Source organism: Tachyglossus aculeatus, chromosome 6, assembly GCF_015852505.1.
Source record: "Tachyglossus aculeatus isolate mTacAcu1 chromosome 6, mTacAcu1.pri, whole genome shotgun sequence".
Classification (NCBI taxonomy): domain Eukaryota; kingdom Metazoa; phylum Chordata; class Mammalia; order Monotremata; family Tachyglossidae; genus Tachyglossus; species Tachyglossus aculeatus.
Genome location: NC_052071.1, coordinates 19,468,294 through 19,495,246, shown reverse-complemented (window position 1 = coordinate 19,495,246; position 26,953 = coordinate 19,468,294). Strand labels below are relative to the sequence as shown.

The following is a 26,953-nucleotide window of genomic DNA, read 5'->3' as shown; positions in this document are numbered from 1 at the left end:
TCTGGAAAATGGGGATTACGATTTAGAGCCCCACGAGGGACAACCTGATGACCTTGTATCTACCCCAGTGCTTAGAGCAGTGTTTGGCACATAGTGAGCGTTTAACAAATGATAATAATAACGGTGATGGCATTAGTTAAGCACTTACTAGGTGCAAAGCACTGGCACTGCTCTAAGAGCCGGGCACTGATACCATAATTGATGCTATTGTTATTATCTGTGGGCAACAGTTACCTCTTCGGTCAAATGGGGACCGAGAATGGAAGCCTCACGTGGGACAGGGAATGTGTCCAACTGGATTCGTGGCTCAGTGGAAAGAGCCCAGGCTTGGGAGTCAGAGGTCATGGGTTCTAATCCCGGCTCCGCCACCCGTCTGCTGTGTGACCTCGGGCAAGTCACAACGTCTCTGAGCCTCAGTGACCTCGTCTGGAAAATGGGGATTAAGACTGTGAGCCCCACGTGGGACAACCCGACCGCCTTGTATGCCCTCCCAGTGCTTAGAATAGTGCTTCGCACATAGCAAGCGCGTAACAAGTACCATCATCATTATTATTATCACCTGCGGGCCTCAGTTACCTCATCTGTCAAATGGGGACTGAGAATGGGAGCCTCACATGGGACCGGGACCGCGTCCAACCGGATTAGCTTGAATCTACCCCAGGGCTGAGGACTGTGCCTGGCACGTAGGAAGCGCTTAACGGATACATTAAAGGAAAAAGAAAGTCCCCCACCCGCGCCCCGATGGGACGTGGCCACTCCCGATCCAGACCCGCCCTAGGAGTCTCGTGCGACGTGGCGCGACGATCCCCTTGGGGCGGCCGACAGGAAGCGGGGGCGTTTCCGCTCTACCTGTGGTGTACTTGGCCACGTCTTGGATTCTGCCGACCGGGTAGTTGTTTTCGAAGGAGTAGAGGTTGAAGGGCCCGGGGACGGCGCTCAGGTGACGCCAGACCCGGTGGTCGGGCGTCGTCCAGCGGCCGGCCACCACGTCGTAATCCCTCTGGCCCAGGTGCACCAGCCTGGTCAGCGGGTCGTACAGGCCCCCGTGGAAGCCGATGACCACCTGGAAGTCCGGGTGGGTGTCCCGGTAGACGTCCCCGTACGGGGTGTAGAGGATCTCCTTGATCACCTGCCCCCGGCTGCTGAAGACGGCCAAGGGGGTGCCCGTGTTGTCACAGGCCACGTAGTACTCCTCCCCGCTGCTCAGCTCCATGGCGATGAGGTGCCCCTGTAGGTCGTAGTAGAGCGAGGTGATCTCGGAGCTGCTGTGGTCATACAGGTGGGTCACGCGGATGGGGTGGGCGAGGTCCGCGTAGAAGAACTGCAGGTGGCGGCCCGGGCTGGAGCGGCTGGACACGCGGCGGCCGAGCCCGTCGTAGCAGTAGCGGACCGTCCAGCCCGAGGCCCGGTCGTAGGCCCGGCGGAGGAGCCCGTTGGCGTTGTACTCGAACACCTCGTTGCCCCGCTGCCGCAGGAAGCCGTCCTCGTCCATCCTGTACGGGGTCTCGCCCAGCCGGGTGATCCGGTCCCGCAGGTCGTACCGCAGCGGGGTCAGGCGGGCGCTGTTCCCGTGGCTCAGCAGGTTGACGTTCCCGTTGAGGTCGTAGCTGTAGCGCCACCGGGCCCGGTCGTCGACCGACACGGCCTGGAGCTGCCCGTCGGCGTCGTACTCGTAACCGTACCTGGTGACGTTGGCGTCCACCCCCACCCGGATGTCGCAGACCACCATGCGGCCCACGGTGTCGTACTGGACCGTCATCCAGTAGGCGATGGCCTTCAGGATCTCGTACTGGACCTCGATCACCTGGCCGTTGGCGCTGAAGATCTTGGTGTGCTTCATCGCCGTGGTGGTGATGACCTGGTTGAGGTCGTAGTTGATGACGCTGAACTTCCCGAACTGCTCGGTCCGCCCGGAGACGTCCACGTAGCGGTAGAGGTCGATGGGCAGCGGCGTCTCGTTGATCACCGCCTGCATGCTGGTCACGCGGAAGTTGTTGTAGCTGTAGTCGAACCGCGCGTTCACCAGACCCTCTTCGCTGAACCGGAAAATCTGACGTCCGACCAGGGGACCTGGGCGGGCAGGGGGTGGGGGAAACGGAGAAAAACCGGGCGGTCACAACGAGGTCGTTATCACCGCGAGGCGCGCCCTGAGCGGCGTCGAGAGGCGACGCGATCCGAGGACCTGGGTTCTAATCCCGGAGCCTCCGCGCCCCCGCTGCGTGGCCTCGGGCGGATCGCTTCGCTTCTCGGGGCCTCCGCTTTCTCAACTCTAAAAACGGGGGGCTCGATGCCCTTTCTCCCTCCTTAAAACACTCCTTGACGTTCTTGAGCGCTTAAGGAAAAATTAATACGTTCATAAACGCGAAAACCCCCGAACCATTTTCCCACTCGGAAACACCTGATCCCCAAGATACATCTAGGCCTAAACAACTAGCTCACTTCCCCCCTTCAAAGCCCTACTGAAAGCTCACCTCCTCCAGGAGGCCTTCCCAGACTCAGCCTCCCTTTTCCTCTGCTCCTCCTCCTCTCCCCATCACCCCGACTCCCTCCCTCTGCTCTACCCCCTTCCCCGCCCCTTAGCGCCGGTGTATATTTGTACATATTTATTATTCTATTTATTTCATTAATGATGTGATTATAGCTATAATTCTATTTATCTATTTCGATGCTTTGTTTGGTTGTTTGTCTCCCCCCGTTCTAGACCGTGAGCCCGCTGTTGGGCAGGGATCGTCTCTGTTGCCGAATTGTACTTTCCAAGGGCTTAGTACAGTGCTCTGCACGCAGTAAGCGCTCAAGAAATACGACGGAATGACTGAAAAGCAATATACGCAGATCGACTCTACCAAAATATACTCCATTTTTGGATAGCGGATCTGAGAACGGACATGGAAATGGATATGAAGATACAAGAGCTTTCAAAAGACTTGGGAGTCGAGCCTTACTTCCCATAGCAAGGTCAGAGGATCGATAAGCCCAGAAGGAATGAAAACAAGATCATCCTCCTTCTCCTCTTAAAAACAACCGTCACGGCGTTTCTAAACCCCGTCTCTCAAGTAGCACAAAGCGACGGTGCAGTTTTTGAGGATACACGTCCCGGTGACTTTGTGATGAGAAGCAGCGTGGCCTAGTGAACAGAGCCTGGGCCTGGAACTTGGAGGTCGTGGGTTCTAATCCCGGCTCCTCCACCTGTCAGCTGTGTGACTTTGGGCAAGTCACTTCACTTCTCCTTGCCTCAGTTACTTCATCTGTAAAATGCGGATGAAGACTGTGAGCCCTACCTGGGACAACCTGATTATCTTGGATCTCCCCCGGTGCTTAGAACAGTGCTTGGCACACAGGAAGTGTTTGACAAATACTGTGATTATTATTATTATTATTATTGTCTGCTGTGTGATTTTAGGCAAGCCACTTCACTTCTCTGGGCCTCAGTGACCTCATCTGTAAAATGGGGATGAAGGCTGTGAGCCCCACTTGGGACAACATGATTACCTTGTATCTACCCCGGTGCTTAGAACAGTGCTTGGCACATAGGAAGCATTTAATAAATACCGTGATTATTATTATTACTGTCTGCTGTGTGATTTTAGGCAAGCCACTTCACTTCTCTGTGCCTCAGTGACCTCGTCTGTAAAATGGGGATGAAGGCTGTGAGCCCCACCCGGGACAACCTGATCGCCTTGTATCTACCCCAATGCTTAGAACAGTGCTTGGCACACGGGAAGCATTTAATAAATACCACGATTATTATTATTACTGTCTGCTGTGTGATTTTAGGCAAGCCACTTCACTTCTCTGGGCCTCAGTGACCTCGTCTGTAAAATGGGAATGAAGGCTGTGAGCCCCATGTGGGACAACCTGATCACCTTGTATCTACCCCAGTGCTTAGAACAGTGCTTGGCACATAGGAAGCATTTAATAAATACCACGATTATTATTATTACTGTCTGATGTGTGATTTTAGGCAAGCCACTTCACTCCTCTGGGACTCAGTGACCTCATCCGTAAAATGGGGATGAAGGCTGTGAGCCCTATGTGGGACAACCTGATCACCTTGTATCTACCCCAGTGCTTAGAACAGTGCTTGGCACATGGGAAGCATTTAATAAATACCACGATTATTATTATTACTGTCTGATGTGTGATTTTAGGCAAGCCACTTCACTTCTCTGGGACTCAGTGACCCCGTCTGTAAAATGGGGATGAAGGCTGTGAGCCCCACAGGGGACAACCTGATGACCTCGGATCTACTCTGGTGCTGAGAACAGTGCTGGGCACACAGGAAGCGTTTAACAAATACCATCATGGTGATTATTATCATCGCGCGGGCCGATGACCCGGCATCTACCGCGGTGCCGAACAAAGACGCCGATCATCGCCCCGGGTGCGGGGCGGGACGCGACGCACCCGTCTGCCGGTATCTGATGGTGCAGATGAACCCGTCGTGCATCAGGTGGATGGTCTTGATGACCCCGGACGACTCTTCGTAGGTGAAGGTGACCTGGGTGGTGTCGTAGAGGATCTCGGACAGCCGCGACTGCTTGGTGTAGCGATAGAGGATCCGGCGGCCCGTCCCGAGGTGCAGCGTCTGGAGCAGGCGCCCGTCGCCGGTGAAATCTTGGACCAGAGAGGCGGCCCCGTCGGGAGGGGTGTAGACGTTGCGGTAATAGCCCACCGACAGCAGGGTCTGCAGGCCGTAGCGGACCATGCTGGGCATGGTGACGGACAGCAGGTGGTCCGACTGGTCGTATTCGAAGATGTAACGCCGCTGGCTGTGCAGGAGGAGCATCACCGACTGCGGGGAGAGAAACACCGGAGCCTCGGTTCAGATGGGAAACGCCGTTTGAAATTAGCTCTGATTATTCAAAATAATAATAATAGTTGTATTTACTATTCTATTTATTTTGCTAATGATGGGCACATAGCTTGAATTCCATTTGTTCTGACGATTTTGACACCCGTCTACATAATAATAATAATAATCATCATCATCATCATCAATCGTATTTATTGAGCGCTTACTGTGAGCAGAGCACTGTACTAAGCGCTTGGGAAGTACAAGTTGGCAACATATAGAGACAGTCCCTACCCAACAGTGGGCTCACAGTCTAAAAGGTGGAGGATCAATCAATCAATCGTATTTATTGAGCGCTTACTATGTGCAGAGCACTGTACTAAGCGCTTGGGAAGTACAAATTGGCATCACATAGAGACAGTCCCTACCCAACAGTGGGCTCACAGTCTAAAAGGGGGAGACAGAGAACAGAACCAAACATACCAACAAAATAAAATAGGTAGGATAGAAATGTACAAGTAAAATAAATAAATAAATAGAGTAATAAATATGTACAACCATATATACATATATACAGGTGCTGTGGGGAAGGGAAGGAGGTAAGACGGGGGGATGGAGAGGGGGACGAGGGGGAGAGGAAAGAAGGGGCTCAGTCTGGGAAGGCCTCCTGGAGGAGGTGAGCTCTCAGCAGGGCCTTGAAGGGAGGAAGAGAGCTAGCTTGGCGGATGGGCAGAGGGAGGGCATTCCAGGCCCGGGGGATGACGTGGGCCGGGGGTCGATGGCGGGACAGGCGAGAGCGAGGTACAGTGAGGAGATTAGTGGTGGAGGAGCGGAGGGTGCGGGCTGGGCAGTAGAAGGAGAGAAGGGAGGTGAGGTAGGAGGGGGCGAGGTGATGGATAGCCTTGAAGCCCAGGGTGAGGAGTTTCTGCCTGATGCGCAGATTGATTGGTAGCCATTGGAGGTTTTTGAGGAGGGGAGTAATATGTCCAGAGCGTTTCTGGACAAAGATAATCCGGGCAGCAGGGAGGATGATAATTCTCCATTATAATACCATAATAATGATGGTATTTGTTAAGCGCTTGCTATGTGCGAAGCACTGTTCTAAGCACTGGGGGGATACAAGGTGATCAGGTCATCCCACGTGGGGCTCACAGTCTTCATTCCCATTTTACAGATGAGGCAACTGAGGCCCAGAGAAGTTAAGTGACTTGCCCAAAGTCACACAGCTTAGAAGTGGCGGAGCCGGGATTCGAACCCATGGCCTCTGACTCCCAAGCCCGGGCTCTTTCCACTGAGCCACGCTGCTTCTCTTTGTTTTGTTTTGTTGTTTGTCTCCCCCTTCTAGACCGTGAGCCCGCTGTGGGGTAGGGACCGTCTCTATAGGTTGCCGGCTTGTACTTCCCAAGCGCTTAGTACAGTGCTCTGCACACAGTAAGCACTCAATAAATACGATTGATTGAATGAATCAGTTAACTATAATTATAGTATACGTATATGCACTATACATATTATTCATTCAATCATATTTATAAAGCACTTACTGTATGCAGAGGACTGTACTATGTACGATATGCACGTTATGATCATGTACATATATGCATATTATGCACATATTGTGCATATTATGTACTACACATATTATATGTACTATGCATATGATACTATATAATAATAATAATAATAATGGCATTTGTTAAGCGCTTACTATGTGCAGAGCACTGTTCTAAGCGCTGGGGAGGATACAAGGTGATCAGGTTGTCCCAAGTGGGGCTCACAGTCTTAATCCCCATATTTCAGCTGAGATAACTGAGGCCCAGAGAAGTTAAGTGACTTGCCCAAAGTCACACAGCTAACAATTGGCAGAGCAGGGATTTGAACCCGTGACCTCTGACTCCAAAGCCCATGCTCTTTCCACTAAGCCACGCTGCTTTACTATACATATAATGCTTACTCTATTATACTATACACATAATAATAATTTTAGTCTTGGTTAACTATAAGTATAGAGAAGCAGCGAGGCTCAGTGGAAAGAGCCTGGGCCTGGGAGTCAGAGGTCATGGGTTCTAATCCCGGCTCCACCACTTAATACTACTACTACTACTACTACTACTACTACTACTACTAATAATAATGGCATTTATTAAGCGCTTACTATGTGTAAAACACTGTTCTAAGTGCTGGGGTAGATACAAGGTGATCAAGTTGTCCCACATGGAGCTCACAGTTCATCCCCATTTTACAGATGTGGTCACTGAGGCCCAAAGATGTTAAATGACTTGCCCAAAGTCACCCAGCTGACAGGCGGTGGAGCCGGCATTACAACCCATGACCCCCCAAGCCCAGGCTCTTTCCACTGAGCCACGCTGCTTCACTACGGGTAAGTCACTTAAATTCTCTGGGCCTCAGTTCCCTCATCTGTAAAATGGGGATTAAGACTGTGAGCCCCACATGACACAACCTGATTACCTTGTATCCCCCCAGCATTTAGAACAGTGCTTGGCATTATAGTAAGAGCTTAACAAATGCTATTATTATTGTTATTAAGCGCTTAGTACAGTGCTCTGCACATAGTAAGCGCTCAATAAATACGATTGATGATGTTATTATTATTATACACGGGGAGCAGGGTGGCCCAGTGGCAAGAGCATGGGAGTTCCAGGTCCTAATTCCGGCTCTGCTAGGTGCCTGCTGGTGACCACGGATGACTCACTTAACTCTTCTGGGCCTCAGCTTCCTCGTCTGCAAAAAGGGGACACAGTGGCCGTTCTTCCCGCTCCTAACACTGGATGTCATGGGGATCAGGGGCTGTATCCCAACTGATTCTCTTCTGTCTACTCCAGTGCTTAGAGCAGTGGCCGACACGAGTGCTTCATGAATAATACTACTATCATCATCATCAATCGTATTTATTGAGCGCTTACTGTGTGCCGAGCACTGTACTAAGTGCTTGGGAAGTACAAGTTGGCAACATATAGAGACAGTCCCTACCCAACAGTGGGCTCACAGTCTAAAAATTATTTTTTTATTAATTAATTAATTAATTAATTATTAATAACGGCGTTTGTTAAGCGCTTACTATGTGCTAAGCACTGTTAACAATAATAATAATAATTTTGGATTTTGTTAAGCGCTTACTATGCGCCAAGCACTGTTCTAAGCGCTGGGGTGATCAGTTTGTCCCACGTGGGGCTCACAGTCTTCCTCCCCATTTTCCAGGTGAGGGAACTGAGGCCCAGAGAAGTGACTTGCCCAAAGTCACGCAGCAGACAAGCGGCGGAGCCGGGATTCAAACCCACGACCTGTGCCTCCCAAGCCCGGACTCTTTCCCCTGAGCCCCGCTGCTTCTCAAGCGCTCAGCAAATAGGATCGAATGAGTGAGGCAGGCCCGACTGGGTAATCAGGTTGTCCCACATGGGGCTCACACTTTTTCCCCCCATTTTACAGATGAAGTAACTGAGGCCCAGAGAAGTTAAGTGACTTGCCCAAGGTCACGCAGCAAACAAGCTACAGAGGAGGGATTAGAACCCACATCCTCTGACTCCCGAGCCCGGGCTCTTTCCACTAAGCTACGCTAATAACGATAATAATAAAACATGATCCAAAATGCGACAAGTGGAATGAAGCGGATGGAAAAGCTCCTCATGTGGACAGACCTGCCAGCCCGTTCTGATAATCAATCATATTTATTGAGCACTTACTGTGTGCAGAGCACTGTACTAAGCGCTTGGGAAGTACAAGTTGGCAACATATAGAGACAGTCCCTACCCAACAGTGGGCTCACAGTCTATGATGGCATTTATTAAGTGCTTAACTCTTTGCAAAGCACTGCTAGGGAGGATACAAGGTGATCAGGTTGTCCCACATGGGGCTCCCAGTCTTCATTCCCATTTTACAGGTGAGGTCACTGAGGCCCAGAGAAGTTAACTGACTTGCCCAAAGTCACACAGCTGACAAGCGGCGGAGCCGAGATTTGAACCCATGACCCCTGACTCCCAAGCGCGAAGACCGGAGGTGGAGGACGGGGCTTTGAGAAATACCATCTGACTTAGAGAAGCAGCATGGCCTAGTGGCTAGGGCAGAGGAAGCAGCGTGGCTCAGTGGAAAGAGCACGGGATTTGGAGTCAGAGGTCATGGGTTCGAATCCTGGCTCCGGCAACTGTCAGCTGTGTGACCCTGGACAAGTCACTTAACTTCTCTGTGCCTCAGTTACCTCATCTGGAAAATGGGGATTGAGACTGTGAGCCCCCCGTGGGACAACCTGATCACCCTGTAACCTCCCCAGTGCTTAGAACAGTGCTTTGCACATAGTAAGTGCTTAACAAATGCCATCATTATTATTATTATTATTATTAGAGCCCGGGCCTAGCAGTCAGAAGGTCATGGGTTCTAATCCCAGTTCCACCTCTTGTCTGCTGTGTGACCTTGGGCAAGTCACTTCAGTTCTCTGGACCTCAGTTACCTCATCTGTAAAATGGGGATTGAGGTTGGGAGCCCCACTTGGGACAGGGACTGTGACCAACCCGATTTGCTTATATCCACCCCGGCGCTTAGTATGGTGGCCTGGCACATAGTAAGCACTTAACAAATACCATAATTATTATTACTATTACACAGAAGCAGAGTGGCCTAGTGGAAAGAGCCCGGGCCTGGGTGTCAGAGGTCATGGGTTCAAGTCCCGGCTCTGCCAACTGTCAGCTGTGTGACTTGGGGCAGGTCACTTAACTTCTCTGTGCCTCAGTTACCTCATCTGTAAAATGGGGATTAAGACTGTGAGCCCCCCGTGGGACAACCTGATCACCTTGTAACCTCCCGAGCGCTTAGAACAGTGCTTTGCACAGAGTAAGCACTTAATAAATGCTATTATTATTATTATTATTATTATTATTATGAGTTCTAATTCTGGCTCTGCCACAGTCTGCTGTGTGGCCTTGGGCAAGTCACTTCAGTTCTCGGGGCCTCACTGACCTCATCTATAAAATGGGGATTAAGGCTGTGAGCCCCGTGTGGGACAGGTACCGTGTCCAACCCGATTAGCGCTTAGTACAGTGCTCTGCACATAGTAAGCGCTCAACAAATATGAATGAATGAATGATTACCTTGTATCTATACTCCAATACTTGGAGCAGTGCTTGGCACATAGTAAGCACTTACCAAATACCACAGTTATGATTATTATTGAGAAGCAGCCTGGCTTCAAGAGTATGGGCTTGGGGGGTCAGAGGATGTGGGTTCTAATCCCACTCCACCACTTATAAGCTGTGTGATTTGGGCAAGTCACTTAACTTCTCTGTGCCTCAGTTACCTCATCTGGAAAATGGGGATTAAGACTGTGAGCCCCACGTAGGACAACTTGATTATCTTGTAATAATAATCATGTTGGTATTTGCTAAGCGCTTACTATGTGCAAAGCACTGTTCCAAGCGCTGGAACAGTGTTTGGCACATAGTAAGCACTTAACAAATACCATCATTACTATTATTATTTGGGGGGATATCCGGGAGCTACCTTCCATTTATTATCATCATTATTATCATTGTTATTATTATTTCATCCTTACAAGTGCTTTGCACATAGTAAGCGCTTAATAAATACCATCATCATTATCATAACAGCAATAATTATAATAACAGCACATCATATTGTAATTATGATACATAATATACACAATGCATAATATATAGCATATACATAATAGTATGACATGCTATATTAAACTATATATTATATATACTTATAATATATTATATAATAATATATCATTATCACATATCATACTATAGTATACTATACAGTAATGTAGTATATAATATAGCATGCACTATACTACATTATATACTTATAATATAACAATGTTATAATATTAATTAATATAATATTATTATTATATTATTATTATATTATTATTATAATATAATAATGTTATAATATAACATTATTATCATTGTTATTATTAGTTTATTGCATTATCAGTCATAATAATAATAATTAATAATAATAATAATAATAATAATAATAATAATAATAATAATAACATGGAAGGTAGCTTCTGGAAATCCCCCCCAAAAGTAAAGTCTCCGAATCACCCCAAGACGGCAATATTGCTCAATATCCGCCATTAAAGCCAATGCATATTACGGGCCTGAGTTTACTTGGGGGGGGTCACTTAAAACCCACACACAATCATTTGTCCCCAACAGTTCACCCTAACTTAGCTTATTAAAATTCCTTTTGAACCAATACACCCAGGATGCTTTAACAAGAGCTTCTAAAAGTGCTTTCATAATGGCGAAGATGGCGTTTAACGGGTCCTCGCCCCTTGAAGGATTTCTACACTATTAAGTCAACGGACACTCATAAATCAAGACGGAAAAGTTAATGACCGTAAAAAGGAAATTCGAACGGTCCCAGTCGATAACAAAATGGGCTTCTTTAATATACAGAGATCGCCACGGCCTTATGAGAGAATTCGAGCATTCTCGGCCATCACCCAAACGATGATCTCTCTGGGGACGGCCACGAATCGACGTGTGGAAAGACGTTAAGTCTAACTTCTGCCGACCCTTAACTGGAATTGAACTCTCCCCGCAAAAATTTCAGTAACAATAACAACAATTACGGTATCTGTTAAGCGCTCACTATGTGCCGAGCACTGTTCTAAGCACTGGGGTAGATACAAGATGATCAGGATGTCCCACGTGGGGCTCACAGTCTTAATCCCCGTTTGACAGATGAGGTCACTGACGACCAGAGAAGTGAAGTGGCTTACCCCGGGTCGCACAGCAGATGAGTGGCAGAGCCGGAATTAGAACCCACGTCCTTTGACTCCCAAGCTCATGTTAAAGTTATTATGGTTATGATAAAGTTGAAAAGCATCTTCTGTTTTTTTTCTTTTTTAAAGCTAGGAATGACAAGCCAGCTGAGGGAATCATTGTCCCACATTCCCGAAACAGAATCAATCCAACAGTGGCTGGCAACTTTTGAGCATCACTTTACTTTTCTGTTAATTCTTCCACAAAATGGGATTCAGACCATGAGCTCCACGTGGGATGAGGACTATGTCCAACCAGACTAGCTTGTATCTACTCTAGTGTTTAATACACTGGCCGGCATACAGTAAGCACTTAAATACAATTAAAGAAACCAAAAATCCATCACGAGGCCCTGTCGCTAACCTGGCCAGGCTACTGAATTAGCAGATTTTCAATCCCACTGTCTGGATGGTTGCAATTTGTCAGTCATTCAATCACCAGTCAGTTGTATTTATTGAGCGCTTACTGTATGCAGAGCACTTTACTAAGCACTTGGCAGAGTACAATTCATTCATTCAATCGTATTAATTGAGCGCTTACTGTGTGCAGAGCACTGTACTAAGCGCTTGGGAAGTACAAGTTGGCAACATATAGAGATGGTCCCTACCCAACAACGGGCTCACAGTCTAGAAGAGGGAGACAGACAACAAAACAAAATGTGCGGACAGGTGTCAAGTCATCAGAACAAATAGAATTAAAGCTAAATGCACATCATTAACACAATAGAGTAGTAAATATATGCAAGTAAAATAGAGTAATAAATCTGTACAAACATGTACACAGGTTCTGTGGGGAGGGGAAGGAGGTAGGGCGGGGGGATGGGGAGAAGGAGAGGATAAAGGGGGCTCAGTCTGGGAAGAACTGAGAAGCAGCATGGCCTAGTGGAAAGTGCATGAGCTTGGGAGTCAGAGGTCATGGGTTCTAATCCCGGCTTCGCCACATGTCTGCTGTGTGGCTTGGGCAAGTCACTTCACTTCTCTGCACCTCAGTGACCTCATCTGTAAAATGGGGATTAAGTCTGTGAGCCCCATGCGGAACAACCTGATTACCTTGTATCTACCCCAGTGCTTAGAACAGTCCTTGCCATATAGTAAGTGCATAACAAATACCATTATTATTATTATTATCCCAGGTCAATTTTCAAAAAAGTAAAGGAATGGATTGGGCACCTGAAGGAGAGAGATAGGTCGAGGAGGGTGCCAGGGTTGCGGGTTTGGGAGATTGGGAGGTGGTGAGGAAGTAAGGGAGGAGAAGATTTCGAACTGAAGATGAAGAGCCTGTTTTCAGACTTGCTGGGTTTGGGGGTGTCCGCCGGATAACTTAGCTGTGAATTCCTGAGGTGGCAGAGGAGGAGAGGTGGATTTGGGTTTCAACCGCCTGGAGATGGTTGTTGAGGCTGTGGGAGCGGATGGGCCCCCCAGGGAAGCAGGTGAAGATTGAGAGAAGAAGGGGACCCTGAGCTGAGCCTTGACGGACCCCAGAGTTGGGGTTTGAGAGGCAGAGGAAGAGCCAGAGAGGGAAATGGAGAGGGAGTGGACAGAAAGCTGGTGGGAGAGCCAGGAGAGAACATTGTGAGAGAAGCTGAGGTTGCAGAGTATTTCCAGGAGAAGAGAGGTAAAAAACATAAAAGGATTAAGATGGAGAATTTAGGAGGGGAAGATGACTCTGAGATGGGAGGGGTCATCTGGCACCTGGAATTCCACAAACAGCTCCCTGTAGCATGCCAACATCGATGGAAGAAGCACACGATCCACTCTTCACTCTGCTTCCGGGTCACTTTCCTAAGAATGCTTTCAATCCATGTCTCCCTACTCCTCAAAAACCTCCAATGGCTTCAAATTCCATCTCTACGGGGACAATTCCCAAATCTACCTCTCCAGCTCTGACCTCGTCTTCTCTACCGTCTAGCATTCCCTCCAGCCTTCAGGACATCTCTACTAGGATGTATACTGACATCTCCAACAACGTATTAATAAGGAGACTCCTCTTCCCACCCAAACCCTTTCCTCCCCTTATCTCTCCCAAAACTGTAGACAATATCACTATCCTTCCTATCTCTCGAGCCCATAACTTTGCCATTATCCTCTATGCACCTCTCATTTAATCGATCCATTGCATTTACTGAGCGCTTGGCACTGAACCAAATGCTTGGGAGAGAACAATTTACCAGAGTTAGCACATGTATTCCCTGCTCATAATAAGCTTAACATCTAGAGGCGGAAACAGGAATATAAATATGTCCTGCCTCTACCGTGTCTATCTACCTCGTCATTAAACGGGATCTCTCCTTCATCGGCTTGGAGACGCTCCCCCGGCTCTCTCCCTCCTACCTCACGGATCTCCTACTCAGGCCCAGCTCACACGCTTCGCACCTCTATCATCAACCTAATTGCTATTCTTCGATGTCTCCTATCTCACCTCTGAGCCTTCGCTCACGTCCTTTCTCTGACCCAGGACTTCCACCCCCGTCCTATCTGAGAGACCACCGCTCCGCCTGCCTTCAAAATCCTACTGAAATCACATCTCCTACAAGAGAACTTCCCCGATGGAGTCCTCAATTCCCCACCCTATTCGCCCTCCCTCCTTCATCGCCAACGCAACTGGATCTGTACCCCTTTATCCTCAATCCACCCCCAGCTTTACCTCATTTAACGTGTATTCTGGGACTCTGCCATTTCCCCTTTTGATGATTTATTTGCGTGTCTGTGTACTGCAATATATCGTATGCTCCTTGAAGGAAGGGAGGCTTTTCGGCACTGTACTCTCCCAAACCTTCAGTACCTTGCTCTGCAAATGGAAAGGGCTCAATAATTATAGTAACAATAATTGCGGCATTTCTTAAGCACTTACTATGCATCAAGCACCGTACTAAGTGCTGGATACAAGTAAATTGGGTTGGACATAGTCTCTGTCCCATTTGGGGCTCACGGTCTTAATCCCCATTTTACAGATGAGGTAACTGAGGTACAGAGAAGCGAAGTAACTTGTCCAAGGTCACATGGCAGACAAGTGGTGGATTGGGATTAGAGCCCTTGCTCACTAGGCCATGCTCCTTCTCTCGATTGATGGATTGGTAGAATTAACACGAGGAGTTGGGGAAAGTAATCAATCTCTTTGGTTTCAAACTACTTTCAGACGGATAGGGTTCTGGGAGAGTTTCTCAGCAGATAACGGTCTCATGTTCAGCTAAAGCATATCAGTATCTCTGACTGTCGAGTTTCCCCAGTGGAACCCACAGGGGACACGATTAGCCCCTTCTCTATGAAACGATTGAGCGCTTCGCAGACTTACCTTTTCCAGGTACGTGTAGCTCCATATCTTCCCGTCGGCCCAAGTCCTTGAGATTATCTTCCCGTTCTGATCGTATTCCATCTTCTCCGTCCACGTGCCTCTCTGAATGAAAGTCACTAATCCCGAACTGGAATAGGTGATGTTGACGTCGTTATACCTGCTGACGGGAGACCAGAGAATGGGACGCCCCGTCTGATCGTAGAGGATGCGGAGAGTGAATTTTCGATGATCATCATAGATCTTGCCCGTGCGGGTCACGTGATCGAAATCAATGGATAACAGGTTCCGGTTATGGGCCTGGGAGAAAGGATACGTACCATCAGTATTAAGACCCTCACGCCACTTTTCCTCCAAATTCATCACCACGCTTTTCGCAGTCACGGGATACAAATTCGCAAAGCGTTCCGTGTTTTTATTTTAATGGTATTGACGCCTATCTACTTGTTTTGTTTTTTTAAGCGCTTACTATGTGCCAAGCACTGTTCTTAACCCTGGGGCAGAAACAAGGCGATCAGTTTGTCCCACGTGGGGCTTACAGTCTTTATCCCCATTTTACAGATGAGGGAACTGAGGCACAGAGAAGTAAAATGACTTGCCCAAAGTCACACAGCTGGCACAGAGAAGTGTTTTGCTGTTGGTTTTGCTGTCGGTCTTCCTCTTCTAGACCATGACCTCATTGTTGGGTAGGGATTGTCTCTATCTGTTGCCAAACTGTACTTTCCAAACGCTAGTACAGTGCTCTGCACACAGTAAGTGCTCAATAAATACGATTAAATGAATCACTGAATGAATGAATGATTGTTTACGTGATCCAGTTAGGGAACGATGACCCCAAGGAGCCCCCAACCTCGGTCGCGAGAAGCAGACGTGTAAGACTAGGTTCTCTTAGCAAACCATGCTTTGTGAGTCTGCCTGCAATTCCACGTTCTTTAGCATGGGATCCTCGCTTGAACCTTGGCTTCTTCAGGATAAAGAGCTGGTTGTCTCTACCACTTCTTCCCCATCAGAATACTAGGTCGAAGAGGGAGGAAAAAGAGAGCAATGTGTCGGATGCTAGGCGGGGCCCGGAGGGAGGCTCGTAGCCGAGTGTTAGAAGAAGAGCCAGCGGAGAGATGGAGGAGGGAAGAGCAGACAGGAAAAAAAGATCACTGAAAACACCAAACGGGATATGCCTCCGAGTAAACCCTCCTGGGAGACCCTCACAGTCACCTTGCTAAAACCACATTTTCTAAGCCATGACACCGACGCCCTTTCAAATAATTTCAACCCACATCTACCCTTTTGCTTCCGTCACAACGACAGAATCGCCTCTCCACCAAAATCTCCCTTTTGGGCACTTATAGTTTCTCATTCCGCCCTCACCCATCGCAACCAGGTATTTTGAGGCTGTATTTCTCTGGAACTGAGGAACCGTTCCCGAGATCGGAGATGTACCGGCTTCCAGTAAAACAGATGACTCAACCCTCCGGAAGCAGAATTTCCATAGCTTTCCTCAGTCACTTGTGGCAGAGTTTACAATCAAGGGGATTATTTCTGGTGCTCAATGGTTCTACTCCTCCTCCTCGCCAGATTTTTTCAAATATCTGCTAAGGGTGGAGAATTTCATCAGGTGCTTGGGAACATACAGCAGAAGTGAAAGGTGGGGAGCCTGCCCGGGAGGAGCTTGTGATCTGATAAATGAGACAAGCAGACACAGACGGCCAAACAAAAGAGAGGTGAAAGGGTCAGAAGATAAATATAAGTGAAAAAGCAGGGGAATAAATGAATTGACAGAACCATGAGGGGCTGATAAGGGGGTGACAAAACAAAGGCCCTGAGGGATTAGTCAGAGAATGTCATCCAGTGATGGGTGTTTTTTTGTTTTTTTTAGTGATGACATCCAAATAATATTAATAATCGTGACATCTACTATAACACTTATTATGTGCCAAACACCGTGTTAAGTGCTGGGATAGCTAGAGGAGAATGGGTAGAGGAAAGCTCACAGGAGTCGAAGATGACGCCACGGTTATGAGCTCCCAGGGCAGGGAAGATGGTGAGTTTGGTGGTGTGAGAGTTGGTCAATCAGTCAATTGTATTTATTGAGCGCTTACTGTGTGCAGAGCACTGTACTAAGCACTTAGGAGAGTACAATATAACAGACACATTCCCTGCCCACAATGCGCTCACTGTATAGACAGGGACACAGCCATTAATAAAAACAAAGGAAACTATGGATATGCACTTAAGTGCTATGGGGCTGGGATGGGGGGGGGGGATAGCCCGGGCTTGGGAGTCAGATGTCGTGGGTTCTAATCCCAGCTCCGCCACTTGTCAGCTGCGTGACTTTGGGCAAGTCACTTTTAACTTCTCTGTGCCAACTGCGTGACTTTGGGCAAGTCACTTAACTTCTCTGTGCCTTAGTTCCCTCATCTGTAAAATGGGGATAAAGACTAAGCCCCACATGGGACAACCTGATCGCCTCGTTTCTGCCCCAGGGTTAAGAACAGTGCTTGGCACATAGTAAGCGCTTAACAAATACCATTATTATTATTATTATTATGATTATTTTTAAGGGACCATCCATTAGAGGCCAGGTTAGGGAGGAGATGCGAGATCAAGATCGGGCCGTGGGTCTGGATTTGGGAGTCATCTGCCTAGGGAGGTTAGCCGAAAGTGAGTGGGTGGGCTCCCCTAGAGAATGAGTGCACAGTGACAAATTTAGCCCGCACCCTATTAGGCACCATAGACGTGAACATTAATAATAATAATAATAATAATAACAATGGTATTTGTTAAGTGCTTACTATGTGCTGTTCAAGTTGCTGGGTAGATACAAGGTAATCAGGTTGTCCCACGTGGAGCTCGCAGTCTTAATCCCCATTTTCCAGATGAGGGAACTGAGGCACAGAGAAGTGAAGTGCCTTGCCCAAGATCACACAACAGACAAGTGGTGGAGGCAGGATTAGAACCCACATCCTCTGACTCCCAAGCCCGTGCTCTTGTCACTAGGCCATGCTACTTCTCTACATATTCATTCATTCAATCGCATTTATTGGGCGCTTTCTGAGTGCAGTAAGTCACCTCTTTTTCTGACCCACCAAATCTACAGTGGGAAGGTGGAAGTAGGAATAGCAGTTGCAGCAGTGGTAACAATAATAATAATAATAATAGTAATAATAACGATGGTATTTGTTAAGTGCTTACTATGTGCCAAACACTGTTCTAAGAGCTGAGGTGGATACAAGGTAATCAGGTTGTCCCACGTGGGGCTCACAGTCTTTGTCCCCATTTTACAGATGAGGGAATTGAGGACTGTGAGCCCGCTGTTGGGTAGGGACCATCTCTATATGTTGCTGACTTGTACTTTCCAAGCACTTAGTACAGTGCTCTGCACACAGTAAGCGCTCAATAAATATGATTGAATGAATGAATGAGGCCCAGAGAAGTGAAGTGATTTGCCCAAAGTCACGAAGCTGATAAGTAGTGGAGCTGGGATAATAATAAGAATGGTATTTGTTAAGCACTTACTATGTGCCAAGCACTGTTGTTAAGTGCTTACTATGTGCCAAGCACTGTTCTACGCACTGGGATGGATACAAGGTAATTAGGTTGTCCCATATGGGACTCACAATCTATACCCATTTTAGAGATGAGGTAACCGAGGCGCAGAGAAGTTAAGTGACCTTCCTAAAGTCACACAGCTGACAAGTGGCGGAGCCAGGTAGTAGTAGGAGTAGTTGGGGTATTTCCTGTCCCAAGTGATTGGAAAAACACAACAGGAAGCATTCCTTGCCCACGAAGAGCCGACAATCGAACATGGGATGATATATTCTTCCTTCCTTATCATGAATCTGCATGGAGCATACCCAAGGCCCATACATACAAGACTCGTCTTTAGGGAATAACATGCCACGCGTCTCAGAGACAGAGCTTGTCCACCAAATATCTGAAATCAGCACATCATCATCATCATCAATCGTATTTATTGAGCGCTTACTGTGTGCAGAGCACTGTACTAAGCGCTTGGGAAGTACAAATTGGCAACATATAGAGACAGTCCCTGCCCAACAGTGGGCTCACAGTCTAAAAGGGGGAGACAGAGAACAAAACAAAACATACTAACAAACTAAAATAAATAGAATAGATATGTACAAGTAAAATAAATAAATAGAGTAATAAATATGTACAAACATATATACATATACACAGGCGCTGTGGGGAAGGGAAGGAGGTAAGATGGGGGGGATGGAGAGGGGGACGAGGGGGAGAGGAGGGAAGGGGCTCAGTCTGTGAAGGCCTCCTGGAGGAGGTGAACATATGCCTTGTGAACATAAGCACATATGCCTTGACTGGCACTGGGGACTTTCTGGCGCATAATAATAATAATAATAATAATAATAATAATAATAATAATGGTATTTGTTAAGCACTTTACTATGTGCCAAGCACTTTACTAAATGCTGGGGTAGACACAAGCAAATCAGATTGGATACAGTCCCCTGTTTCGCACAGGGCTCACAGTCTTGTTCCCCATTTTACAGATGAGGTAACTGAGGCACAGAGAAGCGAAGTGACTTGCCTAAGGTCACACAGCAAACAAGTGGCGGAGCTGGGATTAGAACTGATGACCTTCGGACTCCTAGGCTCAGGCTTCGTCCACTACGCGGCATGGCTCAGTAAGAAAGAGTCTGGGCTTTGGCATCAGAGGTCATGGGTTCAAATCCTGGCTCCACCAATTACCACCTGTGTGACTTTGGGAAAGTCACTTAATTTCTCTGGGCCTCAGTTACCTCATCTGTAAAATGGGGATTAAGACTGTGAGCCCCATGAGGGACAACCTGATCACCTTGTAACCTCCCCAGCGCTTAGAACAGTGCTTTGCCTGCTTAATAAATGCCATTATTATTATTATTATTATTATTATTACGCTCTGCTGCTTCCCTACCCTGGGCCTGACAGCCGGGTGCGATTTTATTTGACCACCTGAATTTTCAGTGTCTGGCACGGTGCCTGAACAGCAGCATGGGCTCCTCTGCCGCTAATCTCCTCCCCGTACCTCGTTCTCGCCTGTCCCGCCATCGCCTGGCCCACGTCATCCCCCGGGCCTGGAATGCCCTCCCTCTGCCCATCCGCCAAGCTAGCTCTCTTCCTCCCTTCAAGGCCCTGCTGAGAGCTCACCTCCTCCAGGAGGCCTTCCCAGACTGAGCCCCTTCCTTCCCCTCCCCCTCGTCCCCCTCTCCATCCCCCCATCTTACCTCCTTCCCTTCCCCACAGCACCTGTATATATGTATATATGGTTGTACATATTTATTACTCTATTTATTTATTTTACTTGTACATATCTATCCTATTTATTTTATTTTGTTAGTATGTTTGGTTTTGTTCTCTGTCTCCCCCTTTTAGACTGTGAGCCCACTGTTGGGTAGGGACTGTCTCTATATGTTGCCAATTTGTACTTCCCAAGCGCTTAGTACAGTGCTCTGCACATAGTAAGCGCTCAATAAATATGATTGATGATGATGATAAAGCACACTGGAAGTCAGAAGGTACAGGATTCTAATCCCAGATACACCACTCGTTCATTCATTCAATCGTATTTACTGAGCACTTAATGTGTGCACAACCCTACTAAGCGCTTGGGAAAGCATGATACAACAATAAACAGTGACATTACCTCCCCACAATGAGCTACGACTGCTGTGTCACCTTCACTTCTCCGTACCTCAGTTACCTCGTCTGTAAAACAATAATAATAATGATGGTATTTGTCAAGCGCTTACTATGTGCCAAGCACTGTTCTGTGCACTGGGGTAGATACAGGGTAATCAGGTTGTCCCACATGGGGCTCACACTTTTAATCCCCATTTTACAGATCAAAAGAGAAGTTAAGTGACTTGCCCAAGGTCACACAGCAGACAAGTGGTGGAGGTGGGATTTGAGGTTGCAAACTGGGAACCCCATGTGGGACAGGGACTGCAATCAATCTGATTCGCTTATATCCACCCCAGCACTTAGTACAGTGCCTGGCACAGTGTAGGCACTTAACAAATACCAGAAAAAAAATTTCAGTGTGATGTGAGTTAGACTATTAGTTTCGGCAGCGGACAGTCTTCCGCATCTGTCCCTGTGCTCTGTAGTCACCCGGGCTCTTGGAAATACCACCGCTACCAATAATAATAGTATTTGTTATACATGGCACTTATTACGTGCCATGCACTGTTCTAAGCGCTGGGGTTAGAAGGTTAGCAGGAGAAGCAGCGTGGCTCAGTGGAAAGAGCACGGGCTTTGGAGTCAGAGGTCACGGGTTCAAATCCCGGCTCTGCCAATTGTCAGCTGTGTGACTTGGGGCAGGTCACTTAACTTCTCTGTGCCTCAGTTACCTCATCTGTAAAATGGGGATTAAGACTGTGAGCCCCACGTGGGACAATCTGATCACCCTGTAACCTCCCTAGTGCTTAGAACAGTGCTTTGCACATAGTAAGCGCTTAATAAATGCCATCATTATTATTATTATTATTATTGGGCAACCAATCAATCAATCATATTTATTGAGCGCTTACTCTGTGCAGAGCACTGTACTAAGCGCTTGGGAAGTACAAGCTGGCAACATATATAGACAGTCCCTACCCAACAGTGGGCTCACAGTCTAGAAGGGGGAGACAGAGAACAAAACCAAACATACTAACAAAATAAAATAGAATAGATAGGTACAATTAAAATAAATAAATAAATAAATAGAGTAATAAATATGTAGAAACACATATACATATATACAGGTGCTGTGGGGAAGGGAAGGAGGTAAGGTGGGGGGGATGGAGAGGGGGACGAGGGAACAATCCCAGGCACAATCCCTGTCTTGCATGGGGTTCACAGTCTAGGTAGGAGTGGGATTTTATCCCCATTTTCCAGATGAGATAACTGAAGTGCAGAGAAGTGAAGTGACTTGCCCAGGTCACACAGCAGACAAGTGGCAGAAACCGAATTAGAACCCAGGTCCTCTGACACCCAGGCCCGAGCTCTTTCCGTTAGGCCACGCTGCTTCTCTCGGAAGAAAAGGGCAATATAAATACATGCGAGTAGCAGCGGTAACGATAGTAGCTAAGGTCTACAGCCATTAGACTGAAGAAAGTAATCTCTACAAACCACCAAACGACAGTCAAGAGGTTTAAAAGGAACACTTTTTTTTTCCGTTTCAATACGTAGAGTTTGGAAACGTGCAAGAAGAAACAGGTGTCTTTTCTTCAACTTTCCTGTGGTTTCACATCCACATATCTCTAACCGTAATACCGTTCATTTTACAATAGCTGGAAAATACCCACGTCCTCCTGGAGGCTGCTTTACCCGTGACAATTTATGTTTTAATGAAAGTCAGAACCGGAGTGCACAGCGATTTTCAAACTGACAAAATTTGTAGCTCTATCTGGCTGACAGATTAAGTACGTTACTGAAGACCGCATATCTTAATAAAGTCATCTACAGAACCAGAAACAAGAAACGCCACTCGAAAGCCACCGCGAGGTGAACAGAAGAAAATGTGTGGCGACGTATCCTTTTATCACTTGTAACGATTTCTACGGTTCCAATTTCCGAATTTGGGAAAAATGCACCCTGGTTTTGATAATGGGGCTGAAATGCTTGCTTCCAATTTCCTTAAAGATCGAGCCTGAAACTGAATGAAGATTAGGATAGAGGGCAATGAAATATGGCTAATGACAGATGTGACAGAGTGTTTCTGTGGTAAGATTACACAGGCAAATTAACTGGAAAAACAGAACGCTTCAACCTCAATTATCCAGAATTTTTTTTTTTTTTGTGTGTGTGTGTGGGGGGGGAGTTGGGTGATTCATTCATTCATTCAATCATATTTATTGAGCGCTTACTGTGTGCAGAGCACTGTACTAAGCACTTGGGAAGTACAAGTACATATAGAGATGGTCCCTACCAAATAGTGGGCTCACAGTCTAGAAGGGGGAGACAGACAACAAAACATATTAACAAAATAAAATAAATAGAATAAATACTAACAAATAAAATAGAGTAATAAATACATAAACATATATACATATATACAGGCGCTGTGGGAGCGATCTGCAAGTTCTAGATAATTTTCTACCTTTGAGCTGAGTTGATCATTAAGGCCAGAAAAGGGATGGTGATATCCACACTCTTTAAAGAATCAGGCCCATCTCAGACAGTTTGGGTTAAAATCAGTACAATTGTTCTGCTTGCATGCCAAGTGATAAAACGATGGCTTCTCCCACAACAAAGACAAGTCACAGGGATGAAAAGACCCTTCAAGGCTCACAACCTGTACAGGAGTTTAGTCTAAGGGAAGACTGTGATCAAGTGAGTGGGGTTAAGGAAACGCCAAAATTGTGAAGAGATTCATTCTCTTCTTCGGTACGGATTTCTCTCGAGAAATCTCGGGAGCAACAGGGAGACGGCGCTTATAATTCCTATGGATGGGCGCCCTTCTTGTTATTTTAGCTCTCCCTCCACCCCGGGGAGAAGTGCCAATGAGACCTCTATAATAATAACAATAATAATTGGGTTACAAAGTAAGTGCTTAATAAACACAACTGATCCGAATACTCCATTGCTACTCCATCCCCATTCCACGCCCGTCTTCCCTCCCACAAGAATGTAAGCTCTCTGCGGGCAGGGAATGTGTCTGTTGTTGTATTGATAAGCAGCGTGGCTTAGTGACACGAGCCTGGGCTTGGGAGTCAGAGGACGTGGGTTTTAATCCCGGCTCCTCCACTTGTCTGCTGTGTGACCTTGGGCAAGCCACTTAACTCCTCTGTGCCTCAGCTACCTCAACTGTAAAATGGGGATTAAGACTGTGAGCCCCACGTGGGACAACCTGATCACCTTGCAACCTCCCCAGCGCTTAGAACAGTGCTTTGCACAGAGTAAGTGCTTAATAAATGCCATCATTATTATTGTTATTAAATGGTAAGCACTGAGCAAGTACCATAATTATTATTATTATTACTGTTAATTCCCACCTGGGTGTTCTCTCTCAGCACAGAGTACAGTGCTCTGCACACAGTGAGAGCTTAATAAATGCCATTTTTAGTATTTCCATGCTAGGCGCTGGGCAGGTGCAAGCTCAAAGCCAATGCAATCAAGGCTGGTTCTGCAACTGCACTCAGAAGATGGAGCACCTTGTCTGCGTGGAAAGAGGAGGCGCTCGGAGCCAAAGGACTTGGATTCTAATCCCTGCTCCTCTGCTTGCTTGCTCCCTGCACCTCAGTTTCCTCATCTGGAAAATGGGAGAGAGAACCTGTTGTGCCTCACCGCCGGACTGCGAGTTCGGCGGGGGACGGCATCTGCGACCGATCCCATGAACTTGCCTCTACCCCGGAGTTCAGCACACTCCTTGGTGCACAGTCGGCTCTTCAGAAAGACCAAAATTATGGTGACTGTTGCCTTTGAAGAGCCCGTTGTGGGCAGGGATTGTCTCTATTGTATCGCTGAATTGTACTTTTCAAGCGCTTAGTACAGTTCCCTGCATACAGTAAGTGCTTAGTACGACTGACAGAGAAGGGGAGGGGAATTTTCATCAAAGATTCTGAAAGATCTGGCTAACCCATGCAGATTTAGTGACTGTGAACCCCACATGGGACAGGGACTGTGTCCAACCAGAATTGCTTGTATCCGCCCCAGCGCTTAGTACAGTGCCTGGCACATAGGGCTTAACAAATGCCATAATTATTATTATCAGTGAATGCACCTCTAGAACCTGGAGGCGGTGATTTTCCGTTTCGGGAGGGATGTCGCCGAAGGATCCCCAGGAGACCTGGCATCCTGGGGAGGAACTGCTACAATATTGTGGTATATGAGCGGGTTCTCATAGGGACCGGCAGCCGGGACCTCAGATCCCGGGAATGCAGAATTCCTGGGAGTCGGGATGTGGAGCAGGCCATCTCCCACCCTGCTCCTCTTGGCCAAGCCATGGGCAGAGATTGGAGGGGACCTGCCTCTGCTTTCTGCTGAAGCAGCCTGGCCTAGTGGAACGAGTCCGGGCCTGGGAATCAGAAGACGTAGTAATAATAATAATATGTACTTGTTAAGTGCTTACTATGTGCCAGGCACTGTATTAAGCACTGGGATGTACAAGCAAATTGGGTTGGACACAGTCCCTGTCCCATGTGGGGTTTACAATCTCAATCCCCATTTTACAGATGAAAAACTGGGGCACAGAGAACTGGAGTGACTTGCCCAAGGTCACACAGCAGACAAGTGGTAGAGCCAGGATTAGAATCAGCAACTTCTGATTTCCAGGCCCGGGCTCTATCCGCTATGCCACGTTGCTTCCCACTACTCCATACAGCTTCCCTTCCCGTGAACTATAAGTGACCCAACAGAAAACATCCTGTTCCTTCGGATGAAGAAAATGGTCTGAGTGACCAGCCCGCCTGTCACATCTTCTAGCCCGTACGGGGACCCCGAATGGCCAAAATGATCAAAACCACCACCAGCTTTCCAACCATCATCCTGTCCCATGGACAGTCGCTCTACAGGTAAGACTCAAGGTTGCCACATTGGGAAAGGCGCATCTGTGGCCGTGATACCCGTCAGAGTTGAAGAAGGGACACGGAAACGGCCGCTGGGCCTGGCATCCACGCCGGCCAGCCGTGGGCTCGGACAATGCCGGGAGGAAGCAGCAGCTGGGGATTTTCTCGCCTCGCCCCTACGGGAGCCGAGACGGGCGGGCTCCATTGTGGGACACGGCTTTTGACCAAACCCGCGCCTTTCTCGCGAGGCCGAATCTTACCCTCAGCCTCCTCTCAAACGCCGAGATGTTGCCTTTGGTCTGCTCCTTCCTCTGCCGCCACTCGATCAGGTTGGAGTTATGCTCCCCGGGAAGGGAGACGTTGCATTTTCCCAAGGTGGGGTTGAGCACCCCGGCCAGGATGTGAGGCTCCGTGTTTAAGGCGATCTCCATCCCGCTCGCGAAGGTGACTCGGAGGGACCCGTCCGGGCTGACCCGATAGATGCTCTGAGTGTTTTCTGCCAGCAAAACAAGAACGAGGGGAGAAGGTTCAGGCTTTTGCTTCATCGGACCAAACGCTACCGGTGCAAGGTTTATTCTTCCACAGCCAAACCCGAGAGGCTTGTGGATGAGCCCAGTGTCAAATAATGACAATAGCTGTGCTGTTTCCTAAGAGCTTACTATGTGCCAAGCACTGTACAAAGCACTGGGGTAGATACCAAATAATCAGGCCCCACAAGGAGCTCGCAATGTAAGCAGGAAGGAGAACAGGTATTGGACCCCATTTTGCAGATGTGGGGACTGAGGCACAAAGAGGTTAAGTGACTTGCTCAAGGGCACGCGGCAGGTGGACTAGAACCCAGGTCCTATGACTCCCAGCCCTGTGCTCTTCCCATTAAGCAATGCTGCTTCCTTACGGATGCCGCAGGAAATCTGTGCTGGAAAAAACCCCAAAACCCTCTTTTCAACATTCAGTTTTTAATATGACCGCTGTCAAGCTCTCTGGCTTGTTGGATAAAAGACTTGCTTAACCTGACGTCTTATAGATAGCCCCTTTATTCATACAGCCCCACAGCACTTATGTACATATCCATAATTTATTTATTTATATTAATGTCCGTCTCCCCTCTAGACTGTTAACTCGTTGTGGGCAGGGCATGTGTCTCATATTGCTATATCACACTCTCCCAAGCGTTTAATACAGTGCTCTGCACACAATAAACACAAGCGATCGATTGACTGATAGTCCGATCTATATAGAATAGGCTGGAGGTTTGATCCCGGAGGCGTTCTACTCAGTAACATACTGGGAGGGTGCAAATCCATCCATCAGTGGCATTTATTGAACGCTTACTGAGTGCAGAGTGCTGTACAGAGCGCTTAGGCGAGTACAAGAAAAGACAGTTGGTAGATGGGATCCCCGCTCCCTAGGAGCTGACAATCTAGCATATAATAATAACAATAATAATAATGGTATTTGTTAAGTGCTTACTATGTGCAAAGCACTGTTCTAAGCGCTGGGAAGGTTATAAGGGGATCAGGTTGTCCCACTGGGGGCTCACAGTTTTAATCCCCATTATA

At 47.6% G+C, this 26,953-nt stretch overlaps 1 protein-coding gene across 2 annotated transcripts in view; it reads right to left on the bottom strand.

Annotated features, from left to right (window-relative positions):
* The window catches only part of TENM1 (teneurin transmembrane protein 1), an 849,492-nt gene that overhangs the window by 6,126 nt on the left and 816,413 nt on the right, over positions 1-26,953 (bottom strand). For both annotated transcript variants that reach the window (XM_038747613.1, XM_038747612.1), the window contains exons 27-30: positions 25,655-25,890; positions 14,893-15,189; positions 4,405-4,792; positions 850-2,070 (exon numbers count right to left, since the gene is read on the bottom strand). In XM_038747613.1, the coding sequence (XP_038603541.1) occupies positions 850-2,070; positions 4,405-4,792; positions 14,893-15,189; positions 25,655-25,890 (2,142 nt within the window). The remainder of the gene's footprint in view (positions 1-849; positions 2,071-4,404; positions 4,793-14,892; positions 15,190-25,654; positions 25,891-26,953) is intronic.